Source organism: Gopherus evgoodei, unplaced genomic scaffold (assembly GCF_007399415.2).
Source record: "Gopherus evgoodei ecotype Sinaloan lineage unplaced genomic scaffold, rGopEvg1_v1.p scaffold_31_arrow_ctg1, whole genome shotgun sequence".
NCBI classification, from domain to species: Eukaryota; Metazoa; Chordata; order Testudines; family Testudinidae; genus Gopherus; species Gopherus evgoodei.
The window spans coordinates 1,885,275-1,899,991 of NW_022059983.1; the positions used below are offsets into that span (position 1 = coordinate 1,885,275).

Genomic DNA, 14,717 nt, shown 5'->3' on the forward strand with positions numbered 1-14,717 from the left:
AAACTTCTCATACAACTGTCTTTTTAAAGTGACTGTAATAATGTCCTAATCCTTTGGAAGAGATTGAATCTGGAAAATAATACCCAAAGCAAACTCATTACTGATCACTGCGCGTGACATATTTCTTGAGAATCTTCATTGTAAAGCCATTTGGCTTCTGTCCTGAGCATTATTGGTAAATTGGTAAGGGAACATTTGAAAAATGAGGAAGTCCTTTATAACAGTGCTTGTGATTAATTTCTCACGGAGTCTTCATCTTGAAGTTATTAGGGGTCTCTCATGCTCATATGGAAGCGAGTGGTTCATGAAAATAATAATAAAGAAGGCTCATTACGGAGCGCTGCCGATAACAGTTTTTAGGGAGAAGGTCCATTTTAACAAAGGTAGTATACTGTACTGAGTATTTCGAGAAGATTGATACGAGAAAATTCTAAAGAGGGAGTCATTACTGATGCAGGATTGTGACAAATTATTCATGGAAAACTTTTCCTGAAGCCATTAGGGTTGGGGCTGGGCACCAGGACCACTGGGTTCTATCCCTGGCTCTGGGAGTGGAGGTGGGTCTAGAGGTTAGAGCAGGAGGACTGGGAGCCAGGACTCCTGGGTTCCATAATGGCAGCTGTTTTTTCCTGTGTCTCCCTCCCTAGAGATCTCAGCCTACGCCCCTAGTGGAATCTGAGCAGGGTTGCGGGGAGAGGGAGGAGGGTGCCCTGCCACTTCAGAGTCATGATTCTACACACACACACACCCCAGCTTTGACATCATGGAAACTTCCCCCTGCCAGCCCAAGTCAGAAAATAGGACCCCCTTCCCACATGCAGAGGAAGCCAGTTGGTTTCCTGGGGGTCTCTGGCAGAGGTGACAGCACCCACCAGACACCCTCTTACGGCTGCAAGGAGACCCCCCTGCACTCTCCTGGACAGCCCCCTGCCATGAGGGTCCCAGGGGTGCCCAGCCAGGGTCAGGAGGTGAGATGGGGCTGCAGTGGCAGGAACGGGGCAGAACTGGGGGCTGGTGCCAGGTCAGAGGCTGGCTACATGGGGAAAAAAACCATGCTGCTCTGTTAAATATTTCCCAAGGTTACCGCTGAATACAGGGTTTGGGCATGACTTTAAGGAAATATTTTGTTTCCAAACAGATTCCATATACCAAACAATGGTGCTAATACGCCCCCCCCCACACACACACAAACCCATTCCCCCTCACCACAGTATCTGAGCATCTTCTTAATCCACAGGGTAGTTCTCCTCCCAGGCTAGTGCGAGGGTGGGAAGCGCCGCCAGCCCCATTTCCCAGCCAGGAGAATGGCCCAGAAAGACTGAGTGATGTGCCCAAGGGCACCTGGGAAGTCTGTGTAAGTAGGGGAATGGTCCCGCTATTGTGGGGAACTTTCCTGGCTTCTGCACTACCCCAGTGAAGTGGGCTGGCGAAAGGATCTGAGTCCTCGCTCCCACTTCCTTTACCCAGAGGCCTCCCTGCCCTTGAGGACTCCCCTTCCACTCTCCTGTCTGGCAGAGTCCTCGTAACCCCAACAAGGCTGGGCCCAGGATTCCTGGGGGGCTCGACCTCCAACCCTGCTGCGGTCACCCAGGACAGGGGCTAGGGTGTCCCCACTCCAGGGTACTCTCTTTGCACTGCGCACCTCCCTGACCCACTGATCACATCATACAATTTAAAGCAAATACAAGTTATTTAATTAACAATTAATTTTAAAAAAGAATAAGGAAAAATGGAAAAGGTTAAAGGAAAACACATCACCCCGCTCTGTGGCAGGGACCATCACAGTGTCTCTGGACATCAGGGCATTTCAGTCTGTTCCTTGTAGGTCCCAGGCCTCCTTCTCAGGCCTGGCTGTGCTGCAGGGACACTGCGGGTTGGATACTTGCTCTGGCAGTGGCCACACACTCTCAGGCTCTGGGTGGCAGGACCCTTCTCCCCAGTGTCACCCCCGCTCTGTCAGGGTTACGATCCCCCTCCAAGTCTGGCCTGCAGAGCCTCTTGGCTGAGGCGTCTCCCTGTGCTGGGCCCACTGCCCAGGGTCCCCCTCGCTCTCCCCAGCTGCTCACCGCACCCAGCTCCGGACTGCTCCAGCCCCAGCTCCACACTGCCTCAGCACGGCTGCTGCTGCTGCTCTGCCTTCAGCTCCCTGGGCTGCTTCTCTGGCCTCTCTGGCTCCAGTTGCTACAGCTCTGCTCCCAGGCAGGTCTGCTCTGCAGGCTGCTTCTGTGAATCTCTCAGCTCTCACCTTCTTCCTGGGCTGCTTCTCTGGCCTCTCTGGCTCCAGTTGCTACAGCTCTGCTCCCAGGGCAGGTCTGCTCTGCTGGCTGCTTCTGTGAATCTCTCTCAGCTCTCACCTGCTTCCTGGGCTGCTTGTCTGGCCCCTCTGGCTCTGGTTGCCGCAGCTCCCCTCCCAGGGCAGGTCTGCTCTCTCTGGGCTGTGCTCTGGCTTTTTGGGCTGCAGCTCTGCTCCCAGCAGCTTAGCTTGGGCCCCTGCTCACTCCTTAGCGCGGCCCCACTCCACCTGACCCAAACAATTTCAGCTCACAGGGAGGACGAGACCCACCCTGGCCTTCTGTCTCTTTGATTAGCCTGCCCGCCCTGTCAATCAGGCTGACCTGGAGCATCTGCCTCTCGCCATTGTTCCTGGGGACTCAGTCTCAAGGTCCTGATTTGCCATCGATCCCTCCCCTTTTAGTGCAGGGAGCTAGCAACCAAACACCCCCACTGAATGTTAGTAAGGGGATAACAGTCCCCTTACATCTGGGCAGGACAGGGGGCTGGGACCAGATTCTTTTTCTTAAGGAGGTTTCTGACCTCCTGCCTCCCCAGTCTGGCCTGTTCCTGGGTTGCTGGGTGTTGCACGGGTGGGGCAAAGGTGGTACATAAAAGGAATGGGTGGGGCAGCAGGGAAAGGGGTGGTGCACGTGAGGATTAGAGGGAAGGGGCAGTGCAGGGGATGGGAATCGGGCAGCTTGTCATAGGGGAACTCGGGAAGAGGCGGTGCGAGGGTGGGGGCAGGAGCGGGGCCTTGAGGGAAGGAGCGATGCAAAGATGGGCAGTGTGTGGGTAGAAGCTCAGGGAGAAGGGGTGATGTGGGGACAGGACTGGGAGAAGGGGCGGTGCAAGGATGGGAGCTCAGGTAGATGGGAAAGCGTGAGGTCGGGGCCTCGGGGAGAAGGGCTGGTGCGAGGGCAGGGCCTTGGAGGAAGAGGCTGGGCAGTGGAGGGGCAATGCAGGAGCAGGGATGGGGGGAAGGGGTGAGGGAGGCTAGGGACTGGGAAAAGGGCTGGGTGAAGGTGGAGTCTTGGTGGAAGGGCTGGTGGGGGGGCAGGGCCTTGGGGAAAGGGGCAGTGCAGGGCCAGGGTTTCAGGAAGAAGAGGAAGCACAAGGGCGGGAACTCAGGGGAAGGGGCCATGCGGGGTAGGGGAAATGGGGTGGCACAGGGATGGAGCGCTGTGGGGTGGAGCCTCGGGAGAAGGTGCCATGCGGGATTGGGGAACTGGGGAAAAGGGGCAGCGCCTTGGGGGAAGGGCTGGTGTGGGGACAGGGGATTTGGGGGAAGAGGCAGCATGAGGGCAGGGGATTGGGGAGAAAGTGAAGTGCAAGGAGGGAACTCGGGAGAAGGGGCAGTGTGAGGGCAGGGCCTTGGAGGAGTGGGTGTGGCCTAGAGGGGAGGGGCCACATGGAGCAGGGATTCGGGGGTGCGGGGGGGGAAGGCATGAGGACAGACTAGGAGGGAAAGGTGGTGGGAGGGCAGGTGTTATGGTACAATTCCCCACTCTGAACCTTAGCATCCAAGAGATGGGGTACCAGCATGAATTCCTCTAAGTTTGATTACCAGCTTAGGACCTGTAGCGCTGCCACCAACAAGGAATTCCAGTGCCTGGTACACTCTGGTCCCCCCAAAACCTTGCCCGGAGAACCCCAAGACCCAGACCCTCTGGATCTTAACACAAGGAAAGAAAACCCTTTCCCCCACCATTGCCTCTCCCAGGCTTTCCCTGCCTGGGTTACCCTGGAAGATCACTGTGATTCAAACTCCTTGAATCTTAAACTGAGAGGAAAATTCACCTTCCCCCCTCCTTCTCTCTCCCCCTCCCAGACTCTTCCTGAGAGAGACAGTAATCCTAACACAGAGAGAAACTAGCCTCTCTCTCCCCCTTCCCTCCTTTCTCCCCACCAATTCCCTGGTGAATCCAGACCCAGTCCCCTGGGGTCTCACACCAGAATAAAAAAATCAATCAGGTTCTTAAACAAGAAACTTTTAATTAAAGAGAGAAAAACAGTAAAAATTATCTTTGTAAATATAAGATGGAATATGTTACAGGGTCCTTCAGCTATAGACACTGGGAACACCCTCCCAACCTAAGTATACAAGTACAAATTAAAATCCTTTCAGCAAAATACACATTTGAACTCCTTCAGCCAAATACACATTTGCAAATAAAGAAAACAACCATAAGCCTAACTCGCCTTATCTACCTAGTACTCACTATTCTGGATCTATAAGAGCCTGTATCGGAGAGACTGGAGAGAAACCTGGTTGCACATCTGGTCACTCTGAGCCCCCAGAGTGAACACCCAAACACTAACAGCACACACAAAAACTTCCCTCCCTCAAAATTTGAAAGTATCCTGTCCCCTGATTGGTCCTCTGGTCAGGTGACAGCCAGGCTCACAGATCTTGTTAACCCTTTACAGGCAAAAGAGAGATGAAATACTTCTGTTCTATTAACTCTTACTTATCTGTTTATGACAGCAGGGCATTGGCGAAGGGGTGATGCAGGGACAGGGATGAAGGGGAATGGGTGGAGCAAGGGTGGGGCCTGCAGGTGAAGCATAAGGGAGGGGGCTCAGAGGAACGGGGCAGCCACATTCCAGTGCTGGTGCCCCCCCCCCTTTAGGGACTGGAAATTCCATCACTCCAGCACGCCCCCTGCCCCTTGATACACAGCCCGGCTCCCTGCAATGAGTGCAGGAGCTGTGGGGAGCTCAGGGCAGGGACGGTGCGGTGGCTGGATCAGTGGGGAGGGACGCGCCCTGACGGGCTGAATCTCAGAGTGGGGCCAGGGCAGAGAGGGGCAGCGGTGCTCTGGCAGAGTGTGGCACATTGCCTCTGCTGCAGGGAGAGTAGCTGACACTGAACAAAGGTGTCGTGTCAGTGGGCGGGGTTATGCAGATCAACAGCGTCTGGCTGCAACAGAGGCCACGTCTACACTACAGCATAAAATCGAAATTATTAAAACCGGTTTTATAAAACTGGTTTTATAAAATCGATTTCGCGCGTCCACACTAGGGCACATTAATTCGGTGGTGTGCGTCCATGGTCCTAGGCTACCATTGATTTCCGGAGCGGTGCACTCTGGGTAGCTCAGTAAAAGAATGAGACCAATAACTTCGATTTCCGTCCACACTAACCCTAAATCGATATAGTAATATCGATTTAGGGTTACTCCTCTCGTTGGGGAGGAGTACAGAAATCGATTTTAAGAGCCCTTAAAATCGATTTAAAGTGCCTTGTAGTGTGGACGGGTACAGCGTTAAATCGATTTAACGCTGTTTAAATCGATTTAACGCTGTAGTGTGGACCAGGCCAGAGACCAGCCAGCTGAACCGAAGCAACCGAGCGGGTGGAGAGAATTCTCTGCGTGAGCAGAATCCCGTGTGGAGAGTCTGTGCTTTGAGGGACTGCATTGGAGTCACTTCGGGGCAGTGACTGCCACTTAGCTACGATGTTACCAAAGCAGCTCCTGGTGAAAAGCAATGGGAACAAGAGGGGAAGGTAGTGCAGCATTGCAAAACAAAGGTATTTCTTTTTGATCTGAAGGCTAAGATCTCCTGATGCTTAAAAAACTTCTGCACCCCGATCGGGATCTATGCTGGTTGTGTGATATGTACATACCTTATAACTGTAATCCCCCAAAACCCAAGCCTGACCCCAGCTGTGCAGTACCTTCTCTTGTGTAAATATTAAAGTTGATCATTTGTTTTAAGTATTAAATGGATATTTGGAACAGGGAGATGGAATAGGAGCTTGCTGCATCCACTCCACGCATTTAAAAAAAAAAAAAAAAAAGGAAAAAAATGTGTGCTGAGTCAGTCTTTTATTTGTAACCTTTAGCTGTGTTTTCTGTCATAGAATCTCAGGCTTGGAAGGGACCTCAGGAGGTATCTAGTCCAACCCCCTGCCCAAAGCAGGACCAATTGGGTTTAGCAGGCCAATGCTCAAACCACAGAGCTAGCCCTCCCCTAGTTTGTCTTTGCTTTTTCTGGTGGGGCTTTACCCGGATGGTGGCTGCTCTTCTTATTTCTACTCTAGCATTGTTTCGTAAAACATTTAAGAGGCTACCTCAGCACAGGAATAAACCCCTGGGCTCAGGCGCTTGGGTCAAGGCCGTGTTTACTAGCCCCTTGGGCAGGGCACGAAGGAGGGCGGGATGGTCCAGGCAGAACCACAGGTCCAGCCAGCCTGGAGCAGCCAGAGCTGGTGCCTCCTAGTAGGGGACCATTCCCCACGCACCTAAGCCAGCCAGTGCCTGCCCTGGGGCCCAATCAGAGCTGGGGCCCAGAAGGGAAAGGTCCCGTGCCCCATTCCCTGCCCACCTGAGCCAGCCAGTCCCTGCCCTGGGGGAGATCAGAGCTGGCGCATCCCAGAGGGGAAAGGCCCCATGTCCCAGTCCCTGCCATGGGCCTGAATGTGAATTTAGTCAGTTTATTCAGAACAATGTGAATTACAGAATGCCACAAAACCCATCTGGGATCCCCCCACACCTGACATCTGCTCCCCCACCTTGCTCCCACCACCAGCATCTGGTCACCCCCTTTAACACTGACCCTCCCCACTTTGCACAAGAGGAGACAGCTGGACTGGACTGGGCTAAGCCCCCCAAATCTCCACCTCATATAGGCATGTCCCACCCACACTCCTTCCCTAACAGGGGTATGGCTACCTACATCTGCGCCCCTCCCAGGCAGGATGGGGCCATCAGGCCCAGCTGTGCTGCTGCTGCTGCAGGAGGGTCTTGAGGGCCAGGGTCCAGTGCTCCAGCCCAGGCAATGCTCCGCAGGCAGGACAAACTGCCCCATATGCTCCCACCTGCAGACAGGGAGGGGGAGAGATGGCTCCTTCCGCGTTCTCCCCACCCCCAGCACAGACACCCCCACATCCACCCTTACCACCCTCGCACAACCTCCCCCCCCAAACATCCTCCTTCATGGCACATGCCCCCCAGCCCCTCCTTAGGTACACCCATTCTCCAGAGGCACCAGGCCACCCCCTTCCTTCTGACCCCAGCCACTAACACCCCCCGATAAGTCCCTCCTGTGCCCCCACCACTTGGGCAAGCCCCCTTCTTCCTCACAGCCCCCACCCCAGGCAGGGGAGAACTGACCCCCAGCGCAGGATGGCCAGGGCCTCTCCCCTCCAGAGAACAAAACGTTCCATAAACCAGCTGGGTGGGGCCTCCTCACCAGGCGTTGATGGCAGCCTGCACCTCGGGCCAACGCTCAATGTGTTGCCTGCACTGCTCCGTCACCAGCTGGATCCGCGGCCCCAGGGCTCCGGCCTGCTCCCGGTCATGGTCCCGCAGGGCCCTGCACCAGGGCTGGGCGAAGAGACATTGGTGAGGCCTGGAGGAGTTACGGCTTGAGGGGTGGGGTGCTGAGTTATAAGCGGATGCCATGGTCCTGCCGCCCTCAGTCCAGCTCGTGTGCCAGGAGGGTGCCCCTTGCAGACCCTGGGAAGGGTCCTCAGGCTGGGGAGGCGTCCCCCTGTCCATCTAGAGCCATGGAGGGGATCTCACCTTGCGCATTGGTCCCCGGGGAGCCCTGGCGCTGCTGCAGGCTGGCCAGTGCCCGGTTCTTGTAGCCCAGCTGGGCACGCAGGGCCAGCAGCTCCTTCTTCAGCTCAGCCATGTGGGGCAGAGGGTACTCCGGGGCCTGGGGCAGATACAGACAGAGACGGGGGGGTGAGGAGAGACAGGGCCTGCCTCTCCCCCTCCCCCCCGATCAGCTCCCATGGGGCTCTAGGGAGGTTTAATGCAGAATAAACTGGAGGGTGCTCCTGCCCCACCCCCTCCTCCAGGACCCCCCATCCCAACTCCCCCCAGAAGAGGGTCTCACTCCCACCCTGTGGGGAGACATCCCCACTCCCTGCCCCATTGCTCCACCAAGTGTGCACCTCACCTTGCAGAGAGGGAAGCCAGAAGCCTGGCACACAGTGAGGAAGGCCCGATGTAGGGCGAGCGCCATCCAGTCCAGCCTATGGATGGAGAGCTCGTGGGCCGGGACCTGGAGATGGGGGATGACTGGGTCAGCGATGCCAAGGATCAGCCCCTGAACCCCCCACCCTCAGGCATCCCCCATCTCACCAGATACCCCAGCCCACCTCCCCCCCTGCTCCCCAGAAAGGACGGGTGGGACCCCGTCATCACAGCAGCCTGCCAGAGTAGTACACATTGGTACCCTGGGGACAGCAGGTACCAGTGTTCCCAGAGTATTAATAGCCCAGAGAGTATCAATGCTCCTCTCACTGCTATAGGCTACCGATGCTCCTAGAGCATTATCAGCCCAGAAAGTATTAATCCTCCCACCACAGATGTTGGGTACCGACGCTCTCAGAGCATTATTACCCTGGAGGGAATATTCATGCTCCCACCAGAGTATTAAACCCCATTCCAGAGAACACTGGGTTTTCATGAGTATTCCCCAGTAGGGCCGTCCTTACCCATACGCAGCAGCGTAGGGCACCAGGAAATTTGCACACCTGCATGCTGCTCCAGCCCCTGCTCCGGCTCTTCCCCAGGGCCCCTGCCCAGTCCCGCCCGCATTCCCGAGCTCTGCAGCAGGGCCAGGGTGCAGTCACCAGCGGCAGGAGTGCAGTGATGCGGCCCCAGCCGTGCTGCTGGTGAGTGCTGGAGGATGTTCCCCTGTCCATGGAGGCCTGGGGCTCGCTCTTCACCCACTCCCCCCACGTGGAGGCCTGCCCACCCCCTGGGGGGGCTGCATAAGGCCCCAGAATAGCTAGGGATGGCCCTGTTCCCCAGCACCAATGCTCCTGCCTGTCTCAATGCCACTACTGCAGCATTAATACCACTGCCCAAGTACTGATGCTCCTGGCAGAGGACCAGCGCCCCCAGCATGGGGCAGAGGAGCAGAGTACCAGTACTGCTGAGCAGGCACCTACCCCCGCCAACCTGCAGATCTCAGGTTGCTTTTCCCAGGGTTGGTCTGAGCCCCATTTCAATGGGGCACAGATGAGGGGAGAAGATCCCAGGAATGCTGCATACCCCAAGTCCAGTAGTGGGAGGGAGGGGGGGCAGAGCCCTCCATCCAAGGTACTGCCCCCTAAGGCCAGGGGGCTCCCCCCATATGGGGATCCAGCCCCTGGGGCACCCTAGATAGGACAGTCGGCCCCAGAGCCCTGTTGGCTGTGGGGGAGAGGACCCGTGGGGGGAAGGGGGCAGATCAGACAGAGCGAAGGGGTGGAGGCCTCACCCCAGGAGGCTGCGGCACAGAAGGCAGGGGAGGGTGACGGCCCCCAGCTGCTGGACCTCGCGCTGCACCCCTCCGTGCAGCTGCTGCAACTCCAGCGTCATGTCCTGCTCCAGGCCCAGCAGCTTCCTCTGCATGAAGACCTGGACCTGAGAGACAGCGTGGGGGAGACAATGCTGGTGCCACTTCCCCAGCCCTGCTGGTACCCCTGGATCCTGCCCCACAGCCCGCTGCCATCCCCACTCAGTCCCAACCAGCAGATCTCTGCTATCCCAACCCTGGGCCCCACTTCCCCAGCCTTGCCAGTGCCCCTCAGTCCTGACCCACAACCTCCTGGTATCCTGGCCCTGGACTCCCCCTTCCGCTACCACCCCAGAGAGAGAGAGAGAGAGAGTGAGTGTGCGCGCGCGCATGGGGGGGCATGGGGGATGTGTCTTACCTCGACCTGGTCCTTGCGGAGCTGGGATTTTATCTAGGAGGTGCCTTTGATCAGTGCCTGGATGTGCTGCTGCTTTTCGCGCTGGAATATGGGGGAGAGAAGTCCTGGGGCTGCTTCAAGACAGTGTCTCTGCTCCCCACATGCCAGCAAGGAACACCCATATTCACACCTGCAATCCCTCCCATTCCCCCCAGATGGCACCCCCACTCTCCCCCAACTTGTCCACTCCCTCCCTTCCCCCATCATACCCACACCCCTATATTCCCCCCAGCATGCACTCCTTCTATTTCCTTCCCCCTGTGGATCCCCCTCCAGGAACCCCCCACCTATGGGCCCCCTCCCAGCCAACCCCCCACATCCTCCTGTGTGCCCTATTGTTACCCCACCCTCCCAGGCAGGTCCCATGTCCAGAGGTTACCCTGGTCTGACCCCCAGATTCCACCACTCCCCATGCTCCCCACCAGGCAGTGGAAGGCCAGGATGTGCTCCTGCTTGCTCTGCAAGGCCTGCAGCTCGGCGTGGCGGGCACTCACCTCCTGCTCCCGCTAGCCCCGGTGCAGCCCATCCCGTAGCTCCAGCTCCAGGACAGGTCACAGGCCGGCTCAGTGGGGGGATGGGGACCAGCAGGGGGCCACTCTGTAGGTGTTGGGTGGTACCAACAGCACCAGGGGTCCCAGCAGGGGACACTCTCCCAGGGGTGGGTGGTCACTGACTGCAGGAGGGATCCTGGCTGGTGGGGATGCTCACCACAGGAACCCAACAGCACCAGGGGACCCCATGGGATAGGGAAGTCTCCCAGCAGGGAGCACTCAGGACAGTCACCAACCATGTGGGGGGGCCCCCATGGAACTGGGAAGTCTCCCCAGCAGGGAGAGCTCTCCAAGGGGCCCTGACTGCGCAGGAAGGCCCCTGGGGTGGGAAGTTCCCCCAGCCCCCAGATGGGCCCCCCCCCACACTATATCCTAGCTGCTGGGACTGCCCAGCCCCCAGACGCGCCCCTGCCTGCCCCTCCCCATGTCCCCACTCACCTGTATGAGGCCCCGGACCGAGGGCAGGGCTGCTGGCGGCCCCGCCAGGTCTTCCAGGCGGGAGCTCTCGTAGCAGAACCTGCAGGGCAGAGGTACAAGCCCCAGCACTGGTGCCATGGGTCACTGCAGCACCACTGGGGTGACAGCCCCCCAGAGCCCTGACTCTGCCCCCTGTAGTAAAAGCTACCACCACCAGGGGGCCAAAGCCCCACAGCACCCTCTCTCCAGAGCTCTGACTCTGCCCCTCCCAGTACAGGCCACCACCACTGCGGGGGGCGACAGCTCTGTACAGCACCATGCACCCACACTGCCACCCCCTTAGCAGTACTCACTTGAGGGCCTCTACGTCGTGGGGAATGTCAATGCGGCTGGTGAGCTCTTGCATCTGCAGGGTGTTCTCCAGAGCCAAGTGCTCCAGGGTTGCCAGGACGTGATTGGGAGGGTGGGAACCCAGGATGTCTTGCATGGGCAAAGAGGTGGGATGAGCCACAGTGGGGCAGGGACACTGTACCCTCCATCAGGGCTGGCTCCAATACCCAAGTGCAGTGCTTGGGGGCACTGTGCTGTAGGGAGCAGGGCAGGGGGCTCTCCCTGGGCAGTCAGGGCTGGCTCTGATGCCCCAGCCTGGCATTGGCGGCACTGTGCTTCAGGGAGCAGGGCCAGGGAGGATCCCCCCTACCAGTCAGGGCTGCCCCAATGCCTCAGCCCAACACTGGGGGCGCTGTGCTATAGGGAGCAGGGCAGAGGGCTCTCCCAGGGCAGTCAGGGCTGGCCCCGCTGCCCTAGCCTGGCATTGGGGGCACTGTGCTGCAGGGCAGGGGGCTTTCCTCTGGCAGTTAGGGCTGGCCCTGATGCCCCAGCCCAGCACTGGGGGAGCTGTGCTGCAGGGAGCAGGGCAGGGGAGACCCCCCCTAGCAGTCAGAGCTGCCCCAATGCCCCAGCACGGTGCTAAGGGACACCCAGCTGCCCCTCCCAGAGGTAGCTGCACCTTAGCACCAGGTGAGCTGTCCTAGTGCAGCGTTATGTGCAGCTGTTCCCAGCTCAGAGGTGGCTGCATCTCTGCACCATGCAAGCCATCCCCAGGGTCCCTACCCCATTGCCCCTTCCTCGTTCGTTACCTCCACCATGCTCAGTCAGTGCTGGTAGGATGCATCCAGCAGCTCCTTGCTTGTCCCGCTGATGAGGGACACACATGGGGCAGGTCAGAAACAGAGTGGCTTGGGAGTGGGGGGGTGGAGAGGATCTTACGGGAAGGCCCCAGACGTGCTGTGTTTGAAGAGCAACTTCAGGAAGTGGAAGCGCAGCTGGCAGGCTGTCCGCACGTCAGGCTGCGGAGAGATGGACAGACAGGTTGATAGGTTACCGGGGTGGGGAGGAGACAATGGCTCTCAAGAAAGCTGCAGATCACCAGGAATCACAGGTCGAATCACCAGGATCTACTGGATTCTCCCCCTATTGGGATCCAGGTACCAGGCTCAGTGAGATCCCTCAGGATCCCAAGACCTGATTGCCAATGGCCCGACAGACTCCCTCCAGGTCCCAGCACCAGGCTCAGTCTGATTCCCTCCTTGTCCCCCACAACCAAACCCCATCACCAGATCCCACAGTGAGATCACCAGAGCCCCATGCTGGCATTCATAGGGCTCAGATCACCGGGCACTGCTTGTCACTAGATCCTGCCTTGCGATCTCCAGATCCCCCACAAGATCCCAGGACTGGGATCCCCAGATCACCATCCCCAACTAGCACAAGGGAGCAGGATTCCCAAATTCCTTTCTGCCCCTCTCACCAGTACTTCAGGCTCCATGCCAGCAAATCCGAGGTCAGGCACCTTCCCTCCCACCGTCAGCTCCACCTTGGCCTTTCTGCAGAGGCCAGAGAAGGCCATGAAAATGGGATGGGGGAGAGGGGGGAGCAAAATTCAGGACATCCCCCCACCCTCACCTCAACCAAGCCCCCACCCCCAGTGGGACCCTGCCATGGAGCAAAGGATCCTGAGAGATGCTACCCAGGATGGGCAGTCCCCTATCCCTAATGCCACTCGCCATGGGACCCCCTCCCAAGGAGCAAAGGATTCTGGGAGTTACTACTCAGCAGAGATGTCCACTGGGTAGTGCTTCAGGAGCAAAGGATTCTGGGGGATGTGACCAGGACAGTGGGGACCCCATGCTAAGGACAGACCCACCCCACCACACACCTGCTGATGTCCTGCAGCTGCTCCAGCCGCCTCCCAGCTGTGTTACGTTGCCCTGCAGCTGCTTGTGCTCCTTGGCCATGCGGGCCGCATAGGCGTTGATCAGCAGGGAGTGGCACTGGGCGTCGTGGATCCGCTCTTGGGCCGCCTCCAGGGAGACCTCTGTGGGGTGTGAAGGGGAAAGAGCATCAGGGAAACAGCACCTCGAGCCCCAGATGATAACCACTAGGCCCCACTCCCCTCCCAGAGTAGGAGACAGAACCCAGGAATCCTGTCTGGGAAGGGAGCATGGAGCGGGGGGAAAAATCAACAGCCTCATGGGCCACAAAAACCTTGTGGCTGGGGAAGAGACCATGTGGGGAGATGCTGCCCCCAAGGAGGGCAGGGTGGGGAAACAATTCTGTCCTCATGAAGAAATGGGGGGAAATGGACCTGGGTTGCAGGGGCACAAACCTACTGTGTGTTGGGGGAGAACAGATGGGAGGACTGGGGTGGACTTTGTGCCCCCCACCCCCAAAGCGGTGGGTTGGGGTACAAGGAGCATGGGAGGCCCTCGGCTCAGGGCCGTATATTCCCCCCCCCTGCTCCCCGAGCCTGCCCCTTTTCCTCCCCCCCCGGGCCTGGCTCATCCAGGTAACCTCACAGGGCTGGGGGGTAACATCTCCGGGGGCTGCCAGGCCCTTTTCTGCGGGAGAGCGGATGGGGGGCGGCGGCTCTGACCCCCCCGCTGGGACATGGTGAGTGGGGACAGGTGGGGGCCATGGGGCGGGCGGCTGGCAGGGAACCCACGCGGAAGAGGGGTCCCAGGTGGGGGTATGATAGGCGGGGAAGGGGCAGGGAGGTACCAAGGCGCAGAGGGGGCAGGGGGGCTCCAAGGAGGGAGGAGGGCCGGGGCGCAGGGAGCGAGGGGACCCCGAGGGGGCAGGGGAGGGGGCCGGGGGAGGGAGCCGCAGGAGCCCGGGGAGCACAAGGAGGGAAACGGGAACCCGGGGAACAGGAGCCGGGGGGATCCCGCGCTGGGGGGCGGGAGCCGAGGGGCGCCGCGCTGGGGGGCCCGGGGCTCTCACCGGCGGAAGGCCCCATCGGGGGGCACCTTCACGGGGGGCAGCCCCATCTCCTGGGCCGCCCAGAGCTTCAGCTCCAGCGCGGGGCCGCCGCGCTCCATGCCGGGACCCGAACAGCTGCTGCCGCACAGCCCCACGGGAGCTGTAGTCCGGGGGGCGGGGCCCGTAGTTCTGTGGGGGCGGGGCCCGCCGGGAGCTGTAGTCCGGGGGCGGGGCCCGCCGGGAGCTGTAGTTCGGGGGGCGGGGCCTGCTGGGAGCTGCAATTTGCATTTTCCCCCATTCACGTGGGTCACACTGTAGGCCCCATGGTGGCCCCTACGCAATTTGTAACAGCGCCACCTGGAGACAAAGATAAGGCGCAGCTCATGTGCCCTGGAGACAGAATTCCCCCTGGGGTCTTTGCTGAGCCAGTTTGTACCCCAGGGGTTCTCAAACTGGGGTCATGAGGTTATTACATGGGGGTGTCACAAGCTGTCAGCCTCCATCCCTAACCCCACTTC

General features: G+C 58.9%; 2 protein-coding genes across 3 annotated transcripts; both read right to left on the reverse strand.

Moving 5' to 3' along the window:
* Nucleotides 1-5,522: 5,522 nt before the first annotated feature.
* LOC115640593 lies at nucleotides 5,523-11,418 on the reverse strand. Of its 2 annotated transcripts, XM_030543471.1 has the most exons (8): nucleotides 10,960-11,418; nucleotides 9,932-10,012; nucleotides 9,496-9,641; nucleotides 8,185-8,289; nucleotides 7,803-7,938; nucleotides 7,471-7,604; nucleotides 6,955-7,096; nucleotides 5,523-5,750 (listed from the first exon to the last, which is right to left on the reverse strand). In XM_030543471.1, the coding sequence occupies exons 1-6, from the start codon at nucleotides 11,255-11,257 to the stop codon at nucleotides 7,576-7,578; spliced, it is 795 nt and encodes a 264-aa protein (XP_030399331.1). In that variant the 5' UTR covers nucleotides 11,258-11,418; the 3' UTR covers nucleotides 5,523-5,750; nucleotides 6,955-7,096; nucleotides 7,471-7,575. The 2 variants fall into 2 exon arrangements, with proteins under 2 accessions (XP_030399331.1, XP_030399332.1); XM_030543472.1 differs by lacking the exon at nucleotides 5,523-5,750 and having other exon boundaries at nucleotides 6,088-7,096.
* A 662-nt stretch (nucleotides 11,419-12,080) lies between these two features.
* LOC115640594 (HAUS augmin-like complex subunit 5) lies at nucleotides 12,081-14,332 on the reverse strand. The gene is made up of 4 exons (XM_030543474.1): nucleotides 14,221-14,332; nucleotides 13,157-13,315; nucleotides 12,749-12,824; nucleotides 12,081-12,287 (listed from the first exon to the last, which is right to left on the reverse strand). The coding sequence occupies exons 1-4, from the start codon at nucleotides 14,316-14,318 to the stop codon at nucleotides 12,204-12,206; spliced, it is 417 nt and encodes a 138-aa protein (XP_030399334.1). The 5' UTR covers nucleotides 14,319-14,332; the 3' UTR covers nucleotides 12,081-12,203.
* Nucleotides 14,333-14,717: the final 385 nt, after the last annotated feature.